Here is a 27,165-nt window from a genome sequence, read left to right as displayed (position 1 = left end):
GGACAAAGGAATACAATTATCTTATTTGTGATTTTATTTAAAAATCGTAAACTAAATCAATCTATTCGTTGGAATAAAATGCGGATAACCCAATTCATACAGAAATATAGTTTGGATTGAAGGCCAATCATTTGCTAGTATATCACCTTGTTTATCAATAAGGGTCTGAATTTTTTATGTTTTTTCCTACAAAAAAATGTGTGATTTTCAATATTTATTTTATAGTTAAAGCATAAAGGCATCAACGCATTAACATAAACGATTAGGGACGCAGACCAATTAATAGTCGTTTCTAAATGTTTAACAGATCCCAGATAAGAAAATCTGGACTATGTAAGTATGCACAGAGGTATGTCTTTACACTGCAATCAAACTGTAAAAGAATCTGTCAAAAGGGAGTACATTAATCACGTACTCAATTAGAAAAATATTGATTTTCTTAATTTTATCAAAGACTACAACCGTTGAAGCGATAGAGAGAGATATTTTCACTAGTTTGCAACAAGTTTGGTAGAAACCATTTGACCATGTATACCGTAGAAATAAAACAGAATAGAAGAAAAAGTATTAAGTATTAATTTGCCTATGTATCGGGTAAAACACAGAATTCCTCCTCGCGAGATGCCACAAAAGGAGAGACAACTCCTGACGGCGGTGGAAAAGGGCCACACCAAAATGGTAGAGACTTTGATTTCACAAGGCGTAAGTGTCAACTGTAAAGCACGGGTGAGTACCTTTTCCAATCACAATTGAGGTTGAATTATTAAGCTCTGGTAGATATCTGTGTCGTAAAAACCCATTAATTGATGTAGTCGATTAAATTTAATGTTATTTCGCTTACGCTTCAGCTTCTAAGAATTGATAGAAGATTTGTAATAGCTTTACCTGTAAAATAAAAACGCTTAATTACATTCCAAGTGCTCTACATGTATGTATAATATACTTGCTTTGTAACAGACTACTCTTATTGGCTTTTTGCATTCCTGTATGTTTCTTTAGGATGACGGTTCAACACCTTTGATCAAAGCAGCAAACTGCAGAAACCACGTAGTCCAGAAGTTATTGCTGCAACACGGAGCAGACATTTCGGCCAAGAATTTGGTGAGATTCATGACCATTATCCTAATCAACACTTCTTAAATGTTTTCAGTTTCCTGATATGTAACACAAGGTGTATACAATTAGTTTATTGCCATGTTTACAGTGTTATCTAACTTTCGAAGAAAGTAAAATAAACATTAATACTACAGTGAACCCTTTATTGTCAATTGAGGTAAAAACTATTTTATGTAAATTTTTAAGATAGATGAAAAAATTACAATAAAACCGTCAACCATATTAAAAATCCATAAAACGAAATTGTTTGACCATCTAGCATCCTTAATTAATTATGATTAACACAGCTGGGACTGACGGCCCTGCACTATACGGCCGAAGCGGGTGACACGGAGACCGTCAAGTTATTATTGGCCTACAAGTCTCCTCTGGATGTCCCGGATGTGGTTAGTATTTCGTAACAACATATTTCATTAAGATATAAACAGAATAACGGAAGTTGTATGTTGCTGTTATACCTTTAAATTTCTAATGCAACAAAATGACGAGCAATCGGAATATACATAGCTGCTAGCCTCAGATATATTATCAGATACAGATTTAAGAAGACAATTGTTATATGTTGTCGTAATAATGTAATAACGAATGTAAAACAAACATCATTGTTTTGATGTTGCTGTTTATTAATAGATTTATTTACTTATAATAGACTTCTGGTTCTTGTTACATATATTTTTTATTTTTTCTTTCATATGTATCTTCCGTAGGAAGGATGTACTCCTCTTCACTATGCAGCGTATCGCAAAAATCTGGCAACAGCAGAAATCCTTTTCTTCTGTGGTGCAAATGTGGACTTTAAAAATAAGGTTAATAATTTATATGTTATGTAGAATAACAACGAAACCAGTTTAAATAACTTACAGGTAAGAACTGCAAATGAAAGCATTGTCTACCCGCCAAACCAAAATCATTTTTTGATAGTTGTCTAATTATACCCGCACTTTCTAAAGAAAGTTCGGGTATATTGTTGTTACCCTGTTCCGTCCGTCTGTCCGTCCGTCCGTCTGTCACGTTTTACTTTCTCAAACTGCTCTTACATCTTATAAACCAGCAAACTGAACTCTTGGAGTTTGATTTGGGGTTTCATGTTGTTTTGTAAAAAGGTTTCAAAAATTCTCTGTTAGTCCTGGGGGTCAAATAATTGGTAAAAAATGACGTTTTTTCACAAAAAACCTTCTTCCTCGAACTCCTCCTACATTTTCAACAGTAGACAAATCATCTTTTGGAATATGTTTTAGGGTATCCTATAGATGCGCAATAAGGTTTCAGAATTTTCGATTTTGTCCTGGGGGTCATTTAATGGCTAAAAAATGACTTTTTTTTTTTTTTTTTTTTTTTTTTTTTTTTACAAAAAAACTGGTTTCAAAAACGTCTTTTTTTTTGGCAGTAGCCAAATGATCTTCTAGAATATGATTGGGGGTGTCATATTGAGGCGTGATCAGTTTCCAGATTTTTTTTTTATTAAGGGGATCAGTGGGCAACAAAAAATGACGTTTTTTTGCAAAAAAAATATGGTTCCCAGAACTCCTCTTACAACTTTTGGAGTAGCTACGTCATCTCTTGGGATATAATTGGGGCTGTCCTATAGATGTGCTATAAGGTTTTAAAAATTTTCAATTTTGTCCTTGGGGTCATTTAGTAGCAGAAAATTGACGTTTATCACTAAAAAAAAAAATATTGATCCAAGAGCTCTTCTTATGATTAAATGGATAGACAATCATATCTTGGGATATGATAGGGACTGTTCTATAGATGTGCAGTAAGGTTTTAAAAATTTGAATTTCATCCAGGGAGTCAAAAAGTAGCAGAAAAATGACGTTTATCACTTCAAAAAAACATAGATCTTAGAACTCCTTTTATGATTTAATGGATAGACACATCATATCTTGGGATATGATAGGAACTGTTCCATAGATGTGCATTACGGTTTTGAAAAATCAAATTTAACCCTGAGGCCCATTACCTACCGGTACATACTTTTTGATGCCCTTTAAGGATCAAGAATATATATGGTTAAGGGGTGGGGATCTCAACCGTTTTCGAGATATTCGTGCACTTCCTGTTCAAGGGGGGTCATGATCACCCCCGGGCCCATGACCTACATACCGTTTGATGGCCCTTGACACAAGGAACAAGAATATATATGGTTTAAGGGTGGGGATCTCAACTGTTTTGAAGATATTAAGGGACTTGCTGTTTGAGGGGGTCAGGACCACCCACAGGGCCCATGACCTACGTAACATTTGATGCCCCTTGACATCGGAAACATGAATATATATGGTTTAGGGGTCATGATTATAACAGTTTCTGAGATATATGGTAATTTCAAATTCCTGGGGGGTGGGGATGACCCCAGGGGTCAGATCTAATAAACCCTATATATTGCCAGTAACAGCCAATATATGATTATGAAAACCCTATATTATTATCTTTGTCCGTTTTCAAGTTACCATTTACAATAGAGTCTACGATTCTTCCTACAAGGTTCAATGTTAGACCCCACAGCCTTTGACACCCCCTCTCCCCCCCTCCCCCCCCCCCGAAAAGTGGTTGTCTAACCCAAAATGAGAAATATCAAACCAGGGTGCACAACTACATATGCAGGCCTATCATATCCTAGAGTTTTGTACAATTTTGTTCAGCCATCTCTGAGAAACAAGTTCAGAGCAGGAAAGAAGAAAAAGAAGATGAAGAATAATAATACATGTATTTAGAACCGTACAAAAACAATAAGTCTCCAAATTTCATTCGGCAGATTTAATAATAAAGATTAAATAGAGATATGATCAACAAACATCAATAATTTAAAGATAATTGACAATTTCTGATTCTAAGGGGGTCAGAATGACCCCTTAGGGTCATGACTTACATGCCATAATGATCTGATGCGCCTGCATGACCTAAGGAGGAATATTATCTTTGGATTAAGGTGGGGATATCAATGGTTTTTATGATATTTAATAATTTCAGGAAGAGCACTTGGGATCATGACCTATATACAATCTTAAATGCCTTGAACAAAGAAACAATAATATAATATGTACATGTCAATGATTCAATTTAAGAACCCAGATATAGATCAATCATCCGTTTTGTAATACTTCCTATGTATATACAATGTATACATGTACATGTATTAGTTTGTGTTTTGTTCTATACTATACATGTTCATGACTGTAGTATGGCTTAGTCTTATTTTAAATTACATTAAAAAATTGTCAAATATATGACTTGGAACCCCCACTCCCAAACAAACTCAAATATAAACTGTTTCCCCCCCCCCTCCCTTGTCGAATGATCTATTAAAATCAAGATATAATTTGGGTGTCTAAAAACTTTTATAAACGGGTAAAAAATGTTATTCTTAAAAAAATTATATTACACCTTGCATAATTGACAAATGATCTATTGAGATATGATCAGAGGTCATATTTCTACCTTGGGATCAATAAGTGGTATTCATTGACAAGTTAAAATTTATAAAAATAAATGATTCAAATTATAAATGTTTATACTCCACATTCACCCCCCACCCCCCCCCCCCCCAATCTAACCTGGTTATAAAGATTCAGTCTTCTGAATACATTCTTACATGTGTACAGTAGCAAATTTTCTTGATTGCTTTTTCTCTCGTGATTCACATTAACATTTTGGAAATTGCTTAATTCAATTTTTAAGAGTTATAAACAAAATGTTATATGCATCACTTCCATGTGTATTCGCCTATTTGGGGCAATTGTAAAGTCTCCTAAACAAAGCAGTGATATCATCATGATCATTAGGCTAGGAATTACCCACATGGATCAAACACTACTGTATAACATATGAATAAGAAAAAATACATTAATTTATTATCTCTAGTTCTAAAGTTGTCAGGGTGTCTCCAAGGGGGCATAATCTATATACAATTTTACGCGCAATGACACAAAGAGCAAAAATAAATTATATGGTTTAGGGATAAGGATCTCAGATCTCAGAAGTTAACAATTAAAATATACATTGTATCATATCATTTCCTATTTCATAAAGGCTGGGGGGGGGGGGGGGTTAAAGACAACACCTGGGGGTCATTAATGTACTTTACACCATTTGATGCATCATAATGACATTAGAAGATATTTTGTATTATCCTGTTTCGTGGGGTCAGAACAGTCCCATAAGGTCATGACCTACATTGTATTTGATGCATTATAATACATTAAGAAATAAATACTCCATCCTTCCTATTATAACTCATATAAAAATGATAAGTATCTACACCTACTTACATGTAATACACAAATTTAATAAGAAATTGTTTATACAGAGTCAATATGGGGTCAACTCAATAGTGCATGCAGTCTGACAAATGAAAAAATTAACTTTTGCAACTAAAATGACAGAAATTTTACAAATGCGATAGGATAGGTAACGATGATAAGCTTATTTAAATATTAAAAGATGATGATACAGTATGCTATCAAAGGGAGTTTACATTTAGAAAGTGAAAGTAGAACTTATATATATGTATGCATAGACATATGACGTTATGCTGGCATCTCATTATTATCCGCTACTGCTACTACATGTATTATGCTTACCTAAATTGGTCAACATCATAATGATAATCCAATTAAAACACAATAATGAATTCCTTTAGCTGATCTTAAGTAATCCTTTTCTGCATACGGAAAACAGACATGTATGTATGGGTGTTGCTAAAACGCGGAACGGAAAACGGAACGGAAAGCGGAACGGAATGGAAAATATCATCACGTTTATCGCTTAAAAAGGGTATAGACTGGCCAGAAACGATTTAATTTGTATCTTTTATTTATATCTAATGAATGATTATCAACACGTTGTTATCTTATTAATATTCATATGAATGTCTATCAATTATAGCATTGTATTCATTCGGCTTTAGTTGAGTACGAAACGGAAAAATCAAATGTATACGAATTGTGAAACATTAACATGATTAAAATAGCAAATTAGCAATAACTTTTTACTTATTTTTCTTATATGGTATTGCTGGCATATCAGCGTAACGTACGCAGTTAGTGAAAGCGTTTTATGCGTGTTTTGAGTATTTTTATATTTCAAATATGATGTACATGTATATACTTACATCAAAATTGAATTTTCGGTGTTCTAGACGATCTTTTATCATACAGATAATACAGTATCATTGAGATGGAAGAAAAAAAAAAACCGTAGGACTGACGACATTAAAAATTAAAGCTGCTTGGTCCGATTTTTTTGTAATTACAGAATCAATTTTTTTTTTCATACAAATCATTTATCCTAGAAAGTTATGAATTTTCTCCTATTTACACCAGCAGAATCAGTCTCCTTTCAAAGTTAGAAATATTTAAAGTAAATAAAAATAATTTCTCTTTGGGCAAACGAAAAAACAAACCAAAATGCATCACGGGAATGTTTAGAAAAGGAAACCACTTGGTTTCGTCCCCCGAATGATTGGGGTTATTCAACCCGCATGCTATGCATAGATTGTAAAGAAAGCAGACTTTTGAAATATTAGCAAACCAAACGTACACATGTTTATTTTTAATTTGTCTGATCATTTCGACCCTTATTTAAAGCGGTGTCAAATTCGTAATGCAACCATACCCGTCTCGTCGTCAGGAGTGAAATTTAACATGAGGCGAAATAACGCGGTACCTTTTAATGTCGTTTGTTTTGTTAGCAAATTTTGTACGTATTTTTCTTCATTGAAATTTGGCATAATTGACGGGTAAAACTACTGCAATGTCTATTATTATACATATACTAAGCATAGCCATCGTTTAAAAGCGTGCATAAAATTTGATATAAAATCGGACCAAGCAGCTTTAAAATACAGTAAACATTAAAATACCCTGTAATTTGTGAAACTAGTATTTTTAGCAATGCAATTTTGCTTACGTTTGCATTACTAAGCAGTTGTTTATTCCAGCAGCTATATACATATGATCCGAATAGAGAGCTCTAGACGTTGCCTGGTTTGATTTTCCGATTATGTATTAGGACTATAGTCTGTCGATCCCAAAATATTCATGCAGCACATTGGACGATTTCTAATGGAAAATGTTGACATCTTTTCTCCATTTGGAAGTCACTCAGAAGACCTTGCACAATTTTTCAACACTATCACCCGGGTCTGTTGAAATGCAAAACGCCGAGGACTTCTTTATTTTTAGCCGTGTATTTATACCAGCTGATAAGCTAGAGAGGACGTTTTAAAGAAAGAATAATGAGAATGTTTAATGCTTCTAAAAGAGAATCGCTTGAACCCTGAGGTATTAATAAATATACAGCAAAAAGTGAATCGAGGATATTTTGGGACAGAATATAGTGGTCAATGCATGTACTGTTAATTTTGAGGAAATAAATTTTCTTGAATAAATAATCTAATATTGCTAATCTTTCCAAAAAAATTAAAAAGGTACATAAAGTATATCGTTTTAGCATGATTAACAAATCTATGAGGTAAATGACGTTTTCCGTTCCGCGTTTTAGCAACACACGTGAACCCATCTAATCGAAGAGCTGGGTAAAACTAGAACCCGCTAATGAGACATGCAGACCTGTGTTGTGTACGTAACTTCAGACAAAGATCATTCATTTGTAACATGAATGTATTTTAATGACCTATTCTTCAAATCCACTTGCACTATTTTATTAGGTAAATAACAGCTTTAAGGTGGTGCAGGACACCTGCATATTGTGATGTGCATGTATACTTTCTATTGAGATAAACAATAAAGTATATTAAATATTGATTAAATATTTACCCCCAAATAATGTTACCTAACATTGAAGCGCAATGGGTTAGATCGTTTACATGTCTGTAAGAGCACTGGGGTCCAAGGTGTATTTTTTGGTAATTTTACAATTGATATAAATGAATTTTCATTGGGGGGGGGGGTCTGGACCCCTCACTCCCACCCCTTCTCTAAATCTGTGCACACGATGATGTTCATGTAGGCACACAGAAGCAAATCTAAAACCGGCAACTGCCACGGGGAGGGGGTAGAATTAAAAAATTTTATTTTGTTTGTAATAATTATATAGACCATTATACTTTCTATGTCATAAACTGTTAAGATTATTGATTAACTGAAAATTCACTGCAAACAGTTCTACCCCAAATTGCACATAAAGTGCTGCTCGTGTCACGATGTGTATTATCATATGGGAAGGGATCTCATCTTTCAGTTAGGAAAATTATAAATTTCAATTGTATTACCGGAGCTTGCATGTAGCCTTCATTTTTAATTAAACTGGTACAAAATAGTGTTATTTAGGGGCAAACACATGGTGCGGGTATTACTGTCTAATGACAGCATCTAGTTAAATTTATTTTTTTAAAATAATGTAAACATTTACGTATATTTTCATAAGATATTAATGCAATGATTTGGTCAAAAAATAAAGGTAACTTTGGGTTTTGGGTTAAAATAGCTCATCTCATAATTTAAACTAACGGAACATCAAATTTTTTTTAGCAAAACGTTCGTTAAAATGATAATTATTTAATTACAATTTTTTTAAATATAAATCAATTAGGAATTGATAATATTTTTATCTAGATGAGTTTGTTTTTGAATATCTGACAGAAACTCCGAAATATTTTTGAATGTAAAATGTAAGCAAGAAAAAAAAGACAAAAAAAAAAACGGGCTTTAGCGTTTGCAGTTCTTCCTGTAGTTGGTTTTTCTTTACAGAAAAGGCTGTCTCCTTTCACTACTAATAGAAATATAGAGTTCAGGGTACTAGCAAGACAGTCCAGAAAGGTGCGAGAAGCCATAGACCAAAAGTGAGTGCTTGTTCTTCTTGTTGGTTAGCCAAATTACATTGCCTTTGATACACGTGTTTATGAACGCATTTGTTTTTAGCTCTTATCATAATAGCGGTAAAACATTAGCTTGATTTTAAGGGTGGTTTCTGTTGATTCTATTAAATATTTATTTTTAAACTATAATAGATGAATGCAATACATGATGAAAGGTGGAACATTTTAACTTATCTATTTTTTACCCATAAACAGTCAAAAGTCTATTTTCACGTTAATTTTCTGAACGTAACAATATGAAATGATAATCGTTATTGAAAAAATAGTTTATGACGAGTTAAACTATGCTTCCTATTTTATAGAGATATTAGAATTGAACACGACGAGCTTCATCCTGGTAAGACGAGTCATCTCAAGGATATTGGACTCAAGATATTCACACCTGAAAACTTCAAATTGCACAGTCTAAGCTTTCTGTGCAGACGGGTTCGTCCTGAGTTTTGCGCAGACTCACTAAAGCCCGTCGGGAAGGAAATTTTGATCAGCGATGCGTTTGAATATATAACATCTACTGTGCATATTAATGGAGAAGTGGAGTTAGAAGTTCCTCTCTACGACCATCCTGACACATACGAAATAATTCAAATCAAATCCAACCTAGGTAACATAGAGGACCCCTCGGCAATAGCTGAAGGACCAATTAAGTATAACGAGGTACTTTTGTCAAATATAAAACATTATGAACATATTTTCGTAAAAAAACCCCAAACCTAACAATCTTTATTACACTAGCTATTGGTAATATAGTTTTATATAATGCGAGTTAATGCAATTATCTGTTTTTGGTTGTCCAAGCATTCAGGAGTTCTACGCTGGAAGATCAGAATACGCTTGGACATAACAAAGACTAAATCGTTCATTCTAATAACAATTCCGAAAGTGGAGCGGTTTAAAGTCAACCCAAGGGGTGGGGAATTTGTGTCAGAGGTAGACAAGTTCATCAGCATAGAAGTCGCCCCAGACACTTTCAAGACGGGTATCGTCAATGTAGAGGTAATGGAAAGGAGATAATACTCACTATAATTGTTTAAATCAAAATGGAATCTTAAAACATTTTTTTATAACATTAACATTTATCATTATGAATCAATGTTATTTTGTGAAAGTTATTTAGTTCACTAAACCTGTAATATAGTTTCAGGCAATCTTAAAATATTCTGCTGATAATGACGATTGACTCTTTTAGGTCATTCCGACGCCAGTGTACAAGACGGAAAACTTCAAAAATATTCTATCAATTGGCAACTTCTATGAACTACATCACAGTCTTGGCTCTAACAAGTTTCAGAAAAATGGCGTTACCTTCAAATCACCATTACCTCATAAGTTTGAAAACGAGGGAGAACTTTGTGTTTTGGCAGCAGACATTCCAATGCATTTTGATCCGGACCAAGATATATTAAACGAGAATATATGGGAGATTTTGGACAAAAATCCGAAGACAAAAAAAGGAAGAGTGTCATTTGACTTGTCCCATTTCTCTACGTAAGTAACATGGTGGCTTACCAAAGCTATTTAAAGCAATGCATAGAATTTCTTTTCATACATTTTTTCCCCTTAGACTTGTGTTGGCCGAGAAAAGAAAAGGAACCATCGAGGCAAGCTTAAAAACCCAAGTAAATGAAATCTTTATGAAAGCGTGTAAGAAAGCCAAGGTAGTCTGCTTTTTTGCTGTTTTAAAACCAAAGGCTGATTTTCACTACGAAATGGTACTCGAGTGTACAACTCCAGAAAAGGTGACAGATAGATTGAACCAATGGAAATCATTCAATTTCATTGCATTGTCTCCTGAAAGCACGGGTGACTTTGACAGTCGCGATAGGCAGGAATACAACATAAAATTGTCAGGAAATATCAAAAAGGAATTTGGAACGACAAAACTTCAATTCCATTCAAAACGAAAACGAAACAATTTCCAAAGATTTGTTATTTCCTTCACAAATCAAGACAAACCAGCGTTTGTTTCTTTAGATGTAATGGAAATGCCAAAGAAACAAGGAGTAACAAGTATTATGGTATGGTTACCCGAGATGTCAGTTGAGACTACCCCTCTTAAAAGTGAAGACTCATTTAAAGGTATATCTAAAAGTCTCAAACTGAAGTAATTTGGTTAAATCGATCAGTAATATATGCAATTAAATAAGATTTAAGAAATTGTAATTTAAATTAAGGGTTTATTTGGGAGAAGCTTCTAAAGAAGATAGCGTCGAAACTCGGTAATGAATGGATTCCGTTCTGTGTTCTGCTTGGTATTCCTTTTCGCAAAGTACACGAAATGATAACTGAAACATCTCGAGACAATTCTACGGAAAATAAAATCATGAAAGTAAGTTTTAAGGTGTGATTTTTTAAAAAATAAATCCTTTGTTATAGTTATAAAAGTTTTTCTATCCCTAAGTTAGATAAGCATAATTCGTATTGTCTTACATTGTGTCAGATTAATTTAATAAGAAATATCAAAATAATAATAAACCAAAGCTACAGTTTGTTCAATTCTTCTAGGTATTGCTGGAGTGGAGGAAATACTCCCAGAGCCTGGATGATATGGGAGTCGTGGATCTAGTGACAGCTCTATCTAGGGTAGAAAGGAATGACGTTGCTGATTTAGTCCATCAGAACCTCAAAGAATGGTAAGGTCGTAGTTATTATATCACGGAAAGTATAAAGACGAAATTACATTGAGGTATATCAGCTCTAATTATAACTGATTAGTTCCATATGAGTTATCCAGAAAATTTCAAGATTTTTGCACAAATTTTGCTTTGCACCACTTTGATTTATATGCAGCAAGAACTTTGTGTTAGCCTTGAATTACAGGATTAAACAATTGGATGCATTTTCTTTATTTTAAGATGCAAACTATTGTACAGTTAAATAATGATCAAAATCACGTTCTCTATAGGCCACAGACATTTATTGGGAGAAAAATCGCTTAGAATAAAGTTTTATCGTTCATTTATTTTTTGGAAAGCAAAAAAAAGTGCTCAGAAAAACAGAATTTACTTTATGATAGCATGATTAATTTATTTATTAATTTTAATAATATTCATTAATAAAGACATTTTATGATAAAACTTTTGATATCGCATGTCAATCATTTCTTTATTTCATTTCATTTCATTTTATTCAGGTAAATTTATCACAGAATGCCATGATTACACACATAATACATCAAATAAAAAAACCCCAGACATCATCACAGCACTATGCAAGTACATAAGAATCAATTTGTTCAAAGTTGTTATTATATAGATGGTCCTTATATACAGTGCTGCTATCCTGAAAGTTGACAAGGATAGGTTAGGATAGGATGCAGGATGCACGATACAGGATAGAAATATAAAAGTTAAGTTCTATCCTATCCTATCCTATCCTATCCTGCATCCTGTAGCCAATCAGATTCGAGTATAAATTTCAGAGTTATTTTGCGAAACGAAAATTTGCTTAACAATGTATTTTCAATGTCAATTTAATACGTTTAACAAGTTAAACCATTAAAGAATAATTATTATATCAAGAACGCTGTGAATAACATTGATGCGCGCTAAAATGTAGGCGCTACATCTTTGTCAATTCGTACGCAAGTACGGAGTTACTGCGAGAATTCGATGCAACATTTGACAATGTCAGAAAGAGATTTCTGTATTTCCTTCATTTAAAGTCTGCAAAGAAATAAAAGCTTGAATTTATAAACGAACAATTCGGCATTTTAAAAGATAAACATGTTTACAAGAAACAGATATTGCTTCACGTTTCATATAATTTCTTCGATGCCCAAAAACAGGGACGCATATTTCTATCCGATATTAACCTGAACATATCGAATTAATAAATGTTAGCTAGCTATAAATGCTTAAGAATTTATACTTTAAAAATAACTCTGAGTGGTTTAACTATAAACGATATAAACTTCCTAAAAGAATTATTTATTTCCAGATCGTGTTTACATTTATCGCCGAACGAATCGCTCGAATAATGATAATTACGCTCAGTTATATGTGATAACAAAATAATTTGATAAAAAAATGTGTGACTAAACAGTTCCTCAATAAGTGTATCGAAGTTATTTATCTGGTTTTTATGCATAAATATAATAAAATTAAAAATCGAATCGCTTACCTGTTTGTTTACGTTATTGTGGCCATCCCGCGTACGATTTAATTTTACCGTAGCACAGGTAAATACGTTATCCCGCTCGAATAATATTCGGTCTTACGATTTAATTATTCATTTTGAGTACTACATTAATTGATAAAATCATTTAATTCTTAAATTTCGTTTCATTTAACTTGCATTCCTATATATTGAAGGTATGGGATAGGATAGGATAGGATAGAGCTTATTTGCAGGATAGGATGCAGGATACAGGATATAGGATAGGATAGGATAGTTTTGTCAACTTTCACGATAGCAGCACTGTAGCAGTTAGGTTAATAGTAATACCTGTTGACGTTGTTAAAATATTTGTTGGCACTCTTATATACAGCATCGTTGCTAATTTGATGCTTTCAGAAACAAATAATTTTAATTTTATACATTGATGACAATTATATTGTTTTTGTCTAATTATTATTAAGTTTTGTTTTTTTTTGGTGAATTTTATTGAAAGACAATTATATTTTAGCTTAAATCATTTGTATAATTTTATAAATATGTGCACAAAAAAACATTATTATAAATTGATTTATTATTATATGGCAATGGTACAGTACTTGTCTGATAATTAGTTTGCTTTTATTATATCTAGTTTTAAAAAATAAAGTATATTTTATAGGCTATTTCGGCAGTATTGTCTTAATTACAGTACCTTATAAATCAAATATTAGATAAATACATTGTAAATTAAAAATTAGATGAGTTTTATTTCTTTTTGCATCAAAGGTTAAAAGAAAACGAATTTGAGAATGAAGACAGATTTCATAAATGGGCAGAAAAAGCTTTAAACGGAACATTAGATATATCAAGAACAGAAGGCAAGTAAGATTATATAATAATATGCTTAATTAAAAGATAGTTAAACTTTAAAGGAATACATACATTCTCTAGTATGTACATGTGGTATCTTTTTTATGTTTGTAGATTGTTTTGAGCCTATGTCTGACGAATTTTGTGTTCTTCTCGTCGAAAAATTCGCAAATCCAGAATTTCAAAATCTTGCTGTGCTATTGGGAATATCTGAAGACCAAAATTCAAACATATTCGCAGACACAGATTTTCCAAATTACCGGTACAAAGTTTTGCATGTAAGTCTTTATCCAATATCATTGTTCATGAAGATGTTAAGGTAGCCATTGTATTTTAAACCATTATTAGTATTATATGTAAAGCAAAGTATTTATTGAATATGATAAAATTGTTTTTGTTATAGATGTTTATTGTCGCTCGGGAGAGACAGATAGATCGACTCAATGCCCTTACCAAACTTACCGAAGCTCTCAAAATCACGGAAAACATTGAATGTTTGCAATGGGTCCATGACTGTATTAAAAAATGGTATGAATAAAACATAACAGTGTTTCTCCTTAAATTATAGCTTTTTTAGATATTTCATTTAAAAACAAATGTTCTTAAATGGATCATAAGTATTTTGCCCAAACGTTTTTGTTGTAATTTATATATTTTCTTTTTTATTTGAAGGTCACAAAACACTAACAATAAAGAAAATAGAACAACATTTCAGTTGAACTTAGAGAAATCGATCAGAAAAGAGGATGGAGAAAACTTTGAGGAGGATGAGAAAAACTTGAAAGAAAAAACTGAGCTGATTGGGGATCTTCAAGGAGAAAATAAAAAAGTCAAAGGAAAACATGAATCACAGCATACACCAAATAAGGAAGTCACCACCACTAAAGAGCTCGATAAGTCTAATGATGAGGACAGAAATCAAGATGAAAATATTGGTAAAAACCGCGAGATGCATGAAAACAGTGATTCGGACCTTAAAGCCGTTACTATCAGAGAGAGTGTTGTGGTTATAGACGATGACGTTAAATTATCAAAAGTGACAATTATGAAACAGGTTGAAGACACTGTTGTAAAACTACAAGAAAATGAGATCAAAAAGCTTGAAGAAAACAAGTCTGAACTAAAAAAGAATGAAAAGGAAGAACACCCAGAGTACTGCGAAAAGAATGATTATGAACTAAATAAGGTTGAAAAAGAAAAAGAGCAAAAAGAAGACAATTCTAGAAATTATGAATCTAAATTTATGGAAGCTAAAAGCACGGGGACAAATCCCAAGGATTCCGAAAGGATACGATATGAACATAAAGTAGTCAAACTGATTGATGAACAAATAGACAAATCTAAATGCAATCATTCTGACTTGGAAAAACTTGAGAACTCAAAAGACAGTACAAATATAGTGAAGGAAATAGAGAAAAAACATGATAATAAGGAAAATACATCCACCCCAAAATTATCTGACTCTAATAAAAACGAATTATGCAGAGATGAGAAATTACATAAAAACCACGGGATGTTTGGAGAATGTACGTCTGACCACAAAGACATTGCCGTTTACGGGAATGTTGTATTTAAAGACAGTGACGATAAAGTACATGAAGTAAATATCATTCAAAAAGTTGAAGAAACTAATATAAAACTCCTTGAAAATAAGGAAGAACTTGAAGAAAAGTCTGAACTCAAAGAGGATGAAAAAGAAAAACACCCTGAGTACAGCGAAAACAATAAATTTAAACTGAGAAAAGATAAGAAAGACGAACAGTATAAACATTCTAGATATTATGAGTCTATATCTAAGGAAAATGAAAAACCAGATGAAAATCACGAGGGCTCCGAAAGCAGAAATCAAGATCATAAAGAAGTACAAATGATAGATGTACAACTAAACCAATCAAAAGGCAGTATTTCTGACTTTGCAAAAATTGAAAACTTAAAAGAGAAAGAAGAAAAAATTATGAAAATAGACACAAAACACAATTTAGAATTACAGGATAATTTACATAAGGAAGACACTTCCTTTGAATTACTACATTGTTCTAAAAAGGACGAAAGCAAAGAATATGAGAGCAAATGTGATAATGACGAGCTACATGTATATGAAGACAGTGCCTCAGACCATAAAGACTTTGCTAAAAGAGAGAGTGTGTTGATTGAAGATAATGCCATTAAATCATTGAAATGGACTATTGTAAAGAAGGTTGAAGAATTAGAAGTGAAATTACAGGAAGATCAGCAGAATGAACTTGAAAAAAGGTCTGGACTGAAAGTGGATGAACGTCACGGGTACAGCAACAACAATGATTATGAACTAAGAAAAGGTATGAAAGAAAAACAACAAAAGGAACACTCTAGAAATTATGAGTCTAGATTTAAGGAAGATGAAAAACCAAAGAAAAACTGCGAGGATTCTGAGAGCAGAATTCAGGATCATAAAGAAGTTAAAATAATAAATGTAGAACTAGACCAATGTGAATGCTGTAATTCTGACTTTACTGCAAACTCAAAAGAGAAAGAAAATGAAATTAAGAAAAAAGAGGCAAAGTATGATTTAGAATCACAGGATGAATTAGATACGAAAGACACTTCTACAAAAGTGCTATGTCACTTTAAAATAGACAAAAGCAAAGAAGCTGATAACAAATGTGGGAACCACGAGGTATACGAAGACAGTGTGTCGGACCATAAAAACGTTACTTTCAACGAGAGTGTGGTGATCGAAGATAGAAACCTTAAAATATCTGAAACGACTACATGTACTATGAAAGCAGATAAAGAAGCTAAAGTAAAATTACCAGAAGATCAGCTAGAGAAACTTGATGAGAGGTCTGAACTGAAAGAGGATGGAAAAGAAGACCGCCCCGAATACAGCGAAAACGAAAACAAAATTGAGGAACATTCTAGAAATTTTGAGTCTAGATTAAAGGAAGATGAAAAACCAGGCAAAAGTCACGAGGACTTCAAAAGCAAATGCGATGGTCATAAAGAAGTTAAAATGAGAGATAAAAAACTAGACCAATCTGAATGCAGTATACTTGACTTTGAAAAAAATGAAAACTTCGCCACTAAGCAATACGATTCTGAAAACGAAGAATGCAAAGAAGATGAGAACCTATTTAAAAACCACCAGGTATATGGAGACAGTGCGTTGGACCAAAAAGAAGATGCTATTGACAAGAGTGTGGTAATTAAAGATAATGACGTTAAATTATCTGAAGCGAATACATGTATCATGAAAGAAGGTGAAGAAACAGAAGTAAAATTGCCAGACTATCAGCAAGAGAATCTTAAAGAACACGAGCCTGACCCAAAACAGACTGAAAAAGAAGATCAGCCCGAGTACAGCAAAACCAATAATTACGAACTAACAAAAAATAAGAAGGAAGAAAAACAAAAAGAACATTCTAGAAATTCAGGATATCAAGAACATATAGAAGTTAAAATGATAGATGAACAACTAGACCAAGCTCAGTGCAGTAACTCTGACTTGAAAAACCTTGATAACTCAGAAGACGATGAAAATAAAAAAGAGGAAGATAAATCAACAAGGTTACATCAAGATGAATTTAAATACGATGATACAGGAGCTAGCACTTCCAATAAGACAAATTCTGATAAAAGTAATGAAAAATATTCTGAAGCTTATACACTCGAGAATCAACAACTCGAACATCATAAATATAAACCTGATAGCAATGAGAAACCACAAGGTGGAACTGCATGTATAGTCAGTGATACTGATGTCACTGAAGGCACAGATTTCGATAGCACTCACCAGATATTTAAGGACAAAAGATCTGATCTAGATGAAGATAAAAGTCTCGATAACATTCAAGGAAAAAACGATGAGAGTGATAGTTATATCGGTGTCTGTAACTCTGAGGATCCGCAGGATACATCGATTTAAGGTCGATTAGAGGTCAAAGAGCTTGTCCATCATGATTATGAATCTAAAAACGAATCAAATGACAAAAAGATTTTTAGAAAAAGGGGAGAAAATGATTCGTAAGGTAAATAGAGGTAACATAGAGAGAAAGGATGGTTAAAACAGAGAGATTTGATTTTGATAAAAATCAAAATTTTAAATCTTTAATCATGAACAGCTAAATGTCAAAGTTGAAGACAATTAAAATATGTTTCAATTGATGTTATAATATACGATTAGTGTAAATTATGCTTGATTGTGTGGAAAGGTTTTTCTTAACATGAAATCTCTATACTAGAAAGGAAACCTTGATAGATCCTTTTTAATTAATATAAACTAACTTTTTAATATCTTAATTTGAGAATATCTCGATTTTAGACATAAGATACTTATTTAACATTGATTAACTCATACTTTATTTTGAATACAGGATATATGTCAAAGAATTAAGTTGCGAAATAAATTATGACAAAACTAAATTGCAGGATATCTCAAATTTAATATATTACAGTGGCGTCGGAAGCAAATTGAAAGTGGGGGGGGGGGGGGTGGCAGGGGGGTAGACTAATCCTCAGAAATCTTGATAAGCAAAAAAAAAAAAACGCATAAAAACTAATTCCCCAAATCATGAAAATCCTAATCTGTGGAAGGGGGGAAGGAGTATACCTATAGTTCCCAAAAAACCCCACCTTATTATTCACCAAAAACTTTTTCCCCAAATAATGAAATTTCTAATCCGGGGGGGGGGGGGGGGGGGGGCTATTATACCTATGACTCCAATTCTACAACTTCTCAATATTTCACCCTCTAAGCCCCCCTATCCCCCGGTTCCGACGCCTATGTATTAATAAAGAATCGTTCTATGCTATCAGGCTAACTCAGCGCATTTATTTCTATAATACTTATAGTGTCTTCTTTTGCGCTTATTTGCACTTAGTTACAGGTAAAAGATTGCCAAAATCTTTAACAATTTACCAATGTGTATATAAAACAATCGTAAAACTAATTTATATTCATAAAAGTACTAGTTGTTCATTCAATATAATTCTTGCTAATTTTGCCAATACTAGTATACTGAACAGCTACTCATTGCAATATCAATAAGAAGAGTTATACGAATTGCAAGTCTGAGCAGTTACAATACAATTCACACACATCAATCAGACTTAACATTATCCCGCCGGTGTATAATATGTATTATTGCTAATCATATTGACAAATTTGTCATTTTCATTTTAAAGTTCTATCGAATTGCAGTGTAGTATTTTCCTAACTAGAATTGGTCAATATTTCAAAAATATTCAATATCCTATTTGACGATTTTGATCACTAGCGATATTGATTTTGGTACTTTTGTATATATTTGAAAATACAATACTTCAAATTGAACATGATCCCACCTCTATTAATATGGATGATCGTGTTTGCTCCATATTTCTAATGACCATCGTATACAATCCCCATCATTTCTTTTTACCGGTTTTGACGTACCAAAATGATATTTGCCGAAACCTTCATTTATTTTGCGATTTTGGCACGGAGCTCACAGTCAATATGTACACCAAGTAGCAGTTGAAAAGCGATGGATACTAATATAGCGAAAATAATTTTTTAACAAGTATTAATGTCAGTTTGAACGCACAGTTGAAATAAGCACAAAATGCATCATCTGAATACCAACCCAAAAATGCCGATATTTATTTTAACCATGGGTAAATAGCGTGTGTTCATTCAAATTACACTTGAAAACCTGACATACAGATATACACATTTTAATACTTGGTACGGCCTCCTATTCTTGGAACACGGCTGAGCATTTTTCATGAGATAATTCTATTATGATAGTAAAGCCTTTTGCTCAAAGGCTGTCATATCTTATAAAGAATATTGCCTATATTTACATCACTGAATTACTAACGTCAAAAACGTATCAACCCGCATGAAGTGACGATTGAAATGTGTACAAGTAAAGGTCATATTAAGGTTTAATGACTGTTTTCTACAATTATAAGCAGGAAATGAATAATAAGAATGAAATCAATAGCTATCCAATTTATACTCAAATAAGCTTAGTTGAACAGATTACGATACTAAATAAACTGCATTGCGATTATAAAGCGCAATTTACCCCAACATAAGTTATACTCGTATGAATTGGGTATCTATTAAACTCACCCCTTTAATTGAATAGTTATTAATTAGGACCTTTGTGATGCATTGTTACGGTTATAAAAGTTATATTCTGGATAGTAATTAATAGAAAATAAACTCGTTACCTATTCTGAACTATGATCATTAATTTGAATCGGTTGATTTTGATATAATTAAAATATTTGTAAATTATTATGTTGGTTTGTTTGTTCTTATTTTTTAGTTTGACCTGCTATCTTGTAAAAAAGATTTTTGAATGAGATAACATTAGAGAAAATACGTCGAACAATTTGAGCAAAGACGCATCGATTTGTTTATAATGCTGATGCCTCATTATAATTATCATCATGTTTCAGATGATCAACTGTGAAAAGACCTAATCTCAACTTAATCTTACGATCCTTTTAAGTATATGCATATAAAAAACATTAGAATGAAAGAATAAACTATTTTCCAAGATCGTAAAACATAATAAAATACATACGAGGATTTTTTCAATATGTAATGTGTATTGTAGCACAGAGCGATAACGCCTTGTACAATTTTATGGATGATGATTGCTCTTTTCAATACCTTTCAAACTGTATATACACGACTCCTCAGCTTCACATAGTTTTAAACTTATAGTTATTTTGATAGAGTCAGTCGTTGACCACTGTTGTAAAAATAATTGTGAAACGAGTTGAAAATATTTATGAAATAGCTAATATAAAATTTTGCACAAAACTCAGTCAATCGGTATAGCATACCTTTACTGAATTGGTGAAAGTCACGGATCTAATAAGGAATCTTATGAGACAGTTCGTAGGTGGAAAAAAATTCTGACTGCAATAGAGTCCTTCAAAGATGCAGCAAAACCTGGCCGTCCTCTGACCGTAAGAAGCAATGCAAGTGACTCAAAAGTCAGGGAAATAATTAATAGTGATGGCAGATACAGGATTTGTGATATTGCCATAGCTGTTTGCATATCGCTATCGCGGGTGCATTTCTTTTTGAAGCGTATTTTGAAAGCACGAAAGATTTCTGCCTGATGGATACCGTATAGTTTGAAAGATGACCATAACAAGTCGTGCACAAACCACTAAGCAGTTGCTAAAATTGTAACTGATGATTTTGTGGTCGAAATAATTGATACGCACTAAAAAATAGAATAAATATAAAACCTTGTTTAGATCAATGGAATATATCTAAAAAAAGAAAAGAACCCAATGCATTCTTAGCTAGCTAAGATTACAGTTCTTTTCTCATAAGCTTACGAGGATCAATGAAAAAGTACGAAGACTTTTGCCATAGCTATAGATATACGTCATATTATTTTTAACTTTAGTAGACATAATTTAGCAACTGTTTTAAACAGTTTGAAACCAAAAAAAGTTCATATACTCCTTTATTTCTAAAAAATACTAAGAATCTAATTCTGCAAACATGAGGTCACGGTACACGGTCAGACTTAGTGTTCTGTAAACAATAAACCATGTTATGTTGAAAGTAATATCTGCATAAATTGGGTTTAAAACCAGCTAATATTGAAACGTAAAATTAAACACTGTCATGACATTCTATGTACCAAATAATGACGAGCTTTATTAATTTGTTGAACATATATCAGTAACTAAAGACACACTGTCCTCTTTAAAATTTACTAAACTCATTGACGTAGTCGGATGTCACGGCGTAACGAAAGGTTTAAACAGTATTGATCTATCTCGGGAAAAAGCCGATGAAAACTTTGAAAATGCTCAATGGTGAAAAAGCTAAGTCAAAAATTATTTGCACACGTGTTTAACTATAACACATTTTGTGGGGATTGTTATAAATATATTTTGAACATCAACATCAACAAATAAGAATATATGTACGTATTTGATCAAAAAATAAACATCGTCATCTGACAACCAGGGATTTTCTTACTGTAAACGAAGAAACATGCGGTAAACTTGTGATTTTCGAACAAATGTGAACAAATTAGATGTCAAGTGATATGGTGCCGATTTAAATTATATGGTGAAAAGCACAGAAGACTCAGGGTAATACAAAGATTGGATATTGACTGTATGTGCGTAGTCTTGACGTCATGTTTTCAATGTTACCGTGCGCCGTGGTGACAAAACATGTTGATTTTAAATTTGGGTAACAAACTACCTTTCCATCAAATATAATGAAAGTTTGTGTATCAAAAAAATAAGTATGGTTGCATAAATTAATCTGTTAGTCATGACTGTTACGAAAAATATATGATAGACAGCCACATTGTCTTCGTATTTGTTTATTGACCCTCGTATTTAGATTGACAATTAACGCATACGTGGCCTGTAGGTGCCAAAAATCCCCAAGCACAAAAAAAGGGTTTTCTCAACTGACGTATACAATACAGAGAGAAATTATTATTAGCATGTATATATTACAACATAGATTTATGCATGGAGATTTTACTTATTACTTACTGAGGTTTTTCTTATTACCTGTTTTTTTCTTTATCTCCGTCTATACTTTACTGAATGGAGATGAAAGAACGGTGAACGCTAACGCCCGTTTACAACCTACATTTTACATCCAAATATTTCGAAATTTCTGTCAGATATTCAAAAACAAATTTATCTACTTAAAAGTATGATCAAATCCTAATTGATTTATATCAAAATAAAATTTGTAGTCAAATTATTAATTTTTAAACAAAAGATTTGGTTACGGAGGGGGGGGGGTTAAAAATTTCATTGAAATCGGTCTCTATGAGTGAGGAAAATATTATTTAGGCAATTTATTAAGGTAATAAAACATCTCTTTTTTCACTCAAATTCTTTTATACAACTTAGATTCGAAATTTTTATTTTAGTTTACAATCTAACTAGGACTACTTAATGCAGCAGAGTAGAGTAGGAAATTATGACGAGACTTTGTAAATCAGAAGTGCTGATGATCAACAAACTTAATTCACATTCTCAAACAAAACCACTCGTGCAAGATTTGAAGAAATTAATTAAAATCATTCACTCTGTTTATTGACTCTTATTTCAGAATATGACTAATGAATACCACCTCCCTAACAATTTACTAACTTATAAAGCTACTTATTAAGCTATTTATTAAGCTATATATTAAACACATTTGAGTTTTTTCTAAATTGTAAATTTCAGTCAAACTTTTAACCTAAAAAAAATAAGAAGGAATGAGATGTTAGTGTTAGTAAAGTTAAAAATATGTTTATTCCAGGAGAAATTTTTGTATATACATTATTTAGTTAAAACTCGATAACATACATTCTTCCGTAGAATTCCAAGATTTAAGACAAAGAAGGGAAACGAAAACTAATACCTTTTTTTATATCGAACATGCTTGATTATTTCAATAATAGAAAGACAAGATAAAGATATAAAGCAAACTTTGATTTTTTTTTCATTCAATAAAAGAAAGACACATATACAGCAAACTTTGATTTTCTTCAAAGTGCAAACACTTCTTGTTGTAGTGAAAATAATGAACAACACTTGATTAAGATACCGAACCACTGTGTGTTTATAAGAAACACAAACACAATAGATTATTTGAAAACTTTTAATTTAAAAGATATAAGAAGAGTTTTCAATAAGATGATATACAAAGAACTCATGAAAATGGGAGAGAAATTTGCAAACTCATATCCCATGACTAAAACGAAAAAAATAATTATGTTACTGTGAATGTTCCTGTTAAATATAATTTTACATACACAATTTTAAAACTGGCATATTGCTTCATAAATTTGTTTGACGTGCTCTCATAATAAATCATAAAAAGATGTATTAAACAATATATATGAAACTGGTTTCTTGTTAAGGTTATGAAGTGTCTATTTTTCTTCATGATTTTAGTTTAAGATGATACTAAATTTAATTGTCTAAAATGATTACATACAAAATACTCACACAATAAATGGTTATCAAATGGTTCTGTAGCCCTTTAATATGATTTAATGAAACAGTGATGTATAGTGTAATAAACCCTCCAAAATACGTCGTGTGTATGGACTGTATGAAAGACATAGAATAACTTGTCTTTATTGTTATTTTCCTGACCTATACTCAATATGTTACTATATGTATAAGTCCAGTCGTGAAAAACAGATACCATCATACATAAACAGAAAGAATACATTTTTAAGTCATAAATTCTAGCCTGATGGTTTTGGCTCCTTTCTTGTCATTTAAACGTGCAATAATCTCTGTTCCGGCAAATTCAAGTTCAACGGTACATTCATAATGGACTGGAAATCCATCTTCTGGGGCTTCAATTTCAATTGTTCCATGTTCAGTACACCCCTTGTCGGTGACGTATCTTACATCTTTATCATTCGATATAAACAGAACGCAACGTATGGGAAGAAATCGCTTATGCTTTCTGTTTTCATCTTCAAATGACTCTTCCAAGTCGTATGAAGACACGTCTCCTAGTTTTACGAGATCTCCAGCTTTGTAAAGGGTTCTAAAGCATTGTTTGCACCACGTTTCTCCTTCTTGAACAACCTTTTTAGTTTCATCATCTCCTTTTATAAACGGCCTCATTGTTTGAATACCATAAGAATAAGGACATGCTCTAGCCTTAATGATATTGTTACCATGACCATACAACACTGCCCCACTGACTACTGCTAAGGCTGAATCGAACGGAACATACACAGGTATGTCTTTGACGTATTTCCGGATCTCTGAAACAAGTGCTGAAGACTGAGCCAAACCTCCAACGGCCAACACACTGTCTATATCTTCATGTTTTGACAGAACAAACCGCAATTTTTCAAAAACGTCTTTAGCAATAGGTAGAAAAAAATTATTCAGCAGAAATGAAGACATGATGAAAATTTTTCCACGTTTGTGAACTTGTACACCAACTATGTCCATTTTGATGAAGTGTTCTTCCAAAGAACACCCCCAACGCCTCTCAGAGCTTGTTTTAAGGGAGTGTGGTATTTGAAAACACAGCTTTGTGTCATCACCAGGTTTTATTAAACGTTTTTTGGTTTCAAAATTTTCAATAAGTAGCATAAAATCAGATCGATGCTTCGTTTTGAATTCCTTTATTATATCTTTTCCAAACACGTCTTCCAGCCATAGAATAAATTTGTTGTTTATGAAGACTCCACCAAAGGCTCCTCCACAAGCTCGTTCTACGATGTGAATTTCTTTCTCACTTTTTATTTCGATGACGCTTATGTCTGTTGTGCCCCCTAAACACAATATATTTATAAACTTTGAAATAATTTAAAAGACTCATGCCAATGCAATCAAGTCCCTTTTATGCTCATGGTTATAAAAGTCCCTCAAATCAATCATCGTAAATATTTGAAAATTTTATTTTCCATTTAATTTTAATTTACTTTCAGTTATCTTTTTTGCATGAAGAATTCGAAAATCCTATATTTGTAATGTTTGACTAAAAGCCAGCAAAATAAGCAAGAAAACAACATTGTTTTGCCTCGGACTAGAATGTCTCTACGTCATTGGATGAATCGCGTCACGTGATTGCCTTATAAATTTCTTTACACGGCGGACGTCAAAATTTATACGGCAACATGGCGGATATAACGTTATTTGAGCTGATTTTTTAATTTTTAAGCCCCAAAATATTTAGAGTGACCCCCCTTTGCCTGTGACGTATTAAAACGATCCTATATACAATGGATTCCAGGTTTGCACAGACGACTGACGAGAAAGGTACACAATTAGAGAACAAGCCCATGAATTTAATTGTTATATATTATCTTTTGTTGTTTATATATCAAACTTCAAGTCCTCGACAAAACAAAACACTCATTAGGTTTGTTACTGACTGTTTACAGAAATTTGTGGGGTCGGTAAAGTCCATAGAAGGCGAGGCGGACTTTACCGACCCCACAAATTTCTGTAAACAGTCAGTAACAAACCTAATAAGTAATATTATATCACGCATAGCAGAACAATATGAATCAAATTCAACATGAAATTCTATTTTGGACAAAGGAATAAGATGAGCCTTGTGATTTGTGAGCTAGGTTTTAAATATTTTGTTAAATCGCAAATTTCTATTACTTTTTCGCCGTACATATCTTGAAACATAAGAAAAAAGTAGTTTAAAAAGTGGTTGTTTACCTCCCATATCAAACACCAACATCTTCTTCCTCGACAAATAGCTTTTCTCTTCTGCATTAAACATGTTTTGCATATTTTGAAATCGGCAATACAGTGCTGCAGCTTCTGGTTCATACACAAGCATGACGTCATCAGATTTTATTCCTGCCTGAAAGAAAGTAACAGTTTTATTGCTAAAACAAGATTTTAGCAAATAATTGAATTAAACTTCATAATAATAGCTACATATACATGTACCTCTTTTGTCGCCTCTTTTGTAAACTGTTTTGCAGCATCTGACCAGATAGCTGGAACCGTTACTACCCATAATATGTCTTGATCTCTCAGAGACGTTCCTCTTTGTTCCAATTTTTTAAATAAATCGTTCTTAAGATATCGAATGATCATACCAAGAATGGTTAGCCCTAACATCGGTTTACCGCTTTCATCTTCTATGATGTCTGTTCGAGAGATTTTCTGTTTTAAATAAACAAAACAATTGTAAAATACTGCAATTCAGATAATTAGGACAGTGACAAAAGACTGAATTCTTAAGAAGGTTCATATTTCTTTCTTGAAACTTTTCCATATTTGTCAGAAATGTTTTACCTCCTTATAAAGCAGTCTCATTTTAATCTTCGTAAAGAAGTACCATTCTTGGTGCTGTCCATTCTCGACAAGACTTGAATATTCTTCCTCTGCCGTGTATCCAAACGATTTAAAGGTTTTGTCAGGATTCAAGAGAACAGATGAAGGAGCTTTCGGTGACATCGTTTGGGATGCATTTCCGGTCCAGTGGTTTACTTCAATCTTTAAGGGATCAAGTCGATAATCACTTCGAAAAGAAAAGGCATAACCACTGTATGCTGTCCCAAAGTCCATGGCAGCAACAAGAAGCTTCCCATCCAAAGAGCTCGCTCCGCCAGCCATTTTGATCTGTTTCCAAGGACAAGTAAGTTTGAAACAAAACGAAAGGTTTAAACATGTTTCGTGTTTGCAGGTAAATCACAGATAAGAATTCAAACTCAAAAGCCTTTAGTACTTATCTTGTTGACACATTTCTAAGGTTGAAATCTCATTTGATGACGAATTGC

General features: G+C 32.7%; 2 protein-coding genes across 2 annotated transcripts; one reads left to right on the top strand and one right to left on the bottom strand.

Annotated features, from left to right (window-relative positions):
* Nucleotides 1–521: 521 nt before the first annotated feature.
* On the top strand, nt 522–18,357 carry LOC128164475 (uncharacterized protein PF3D7_1120600-like). Its single transcript, XM_052828317.1, is given in 15 exon segments — nt 522–726; nt 1,000–1,101; nt 1,404–1,502; nt 1,824–1,922; nt 8,826–8,917; nt 9,256–9,607; nt 9,749–9,946; nt 10,140–10,438; nt 10,515–11,029; nt 11,125–11,279; nt 11,456–11,583; nt 13,835–13,926; nt 14,033–14,196; nt 14,322–14,446; nt 14,591–18,357. Coding segments are annotated over 15 exon segments (5,895 nt in total). The 5' UTR covers nt 522–585; the 3' UTR covers nt 17,925–18,357.
* A 5,027-nt stretch (nt 18,358–23,384) lies between these two features.
* On the bottom strand, nt 23,385–27,010 carry LOC128167057 (heat shock 70 kDa protein 12A-like). Its single transcript, XM_052832563.1, has 4 exons — nt 26,681–27,010; nt 26,330–26,548; nt 26,093–26,240; nt 23,385–25,191 (listed from the first exon to the last, which is right to left on the bottom strand). The coding sequence occupies exons 1-4, from the start codon at nt 26,999–27,001 to the stop codon at nt 24,125–24,127; spliced, it is 1,755 nt and encodes a 584-aa protein (XP_052688523.1). The 5' UTR covers nt 27,002–27,010; the 3' UTR covers nt 23,385–24,124.
* Nucleotides 27,011–27,165: the final 155 nt, after the last annotated feature.

This window comes from Crassostrea angulata, chromosome 10 (assembly GCF_025612915.1).
Source record: "Crassostrea angulata isolate pt1a10 chromosome 10, ASM2561291v2, whole genome shotgun sequence".
Lineage (NCBI taxonomy): Eukaryota > Metazoa > Mollusca > Bivalvia > Ostreida > Ostreidae > Magallana > Magallana angulata.
Note: the sequence above shows the minus strand (reverse complement) of the source record. Positions and strands in the feature narration are given on the sequence as shown.

Bases quoted from the DNA above. Each gene is read 5' to 3' on its own strand.
- LOC128167057 (XM_052832563.1), bottom strand. From the start codon at position 27,001: ATGGCTGGCGGAGCGAGCTCTTTGGATGGGAAGCTTCTTGTTGCTGCC. The intron at 26,549-26,680 runs GTAAAACATTTC...TATTTAAAACAG, and splicing joins TGAGACTGCTTTATAAGGAG to AAAATCTCTCGAACAGACAT. The intron at 26,241-26,329 runs GTACATGTATAT...ACTTTCTTTCAG, and splicing joins CAAAAGAGGCGACAAAAGAG to GCAGGAATAAAATCTGATGA.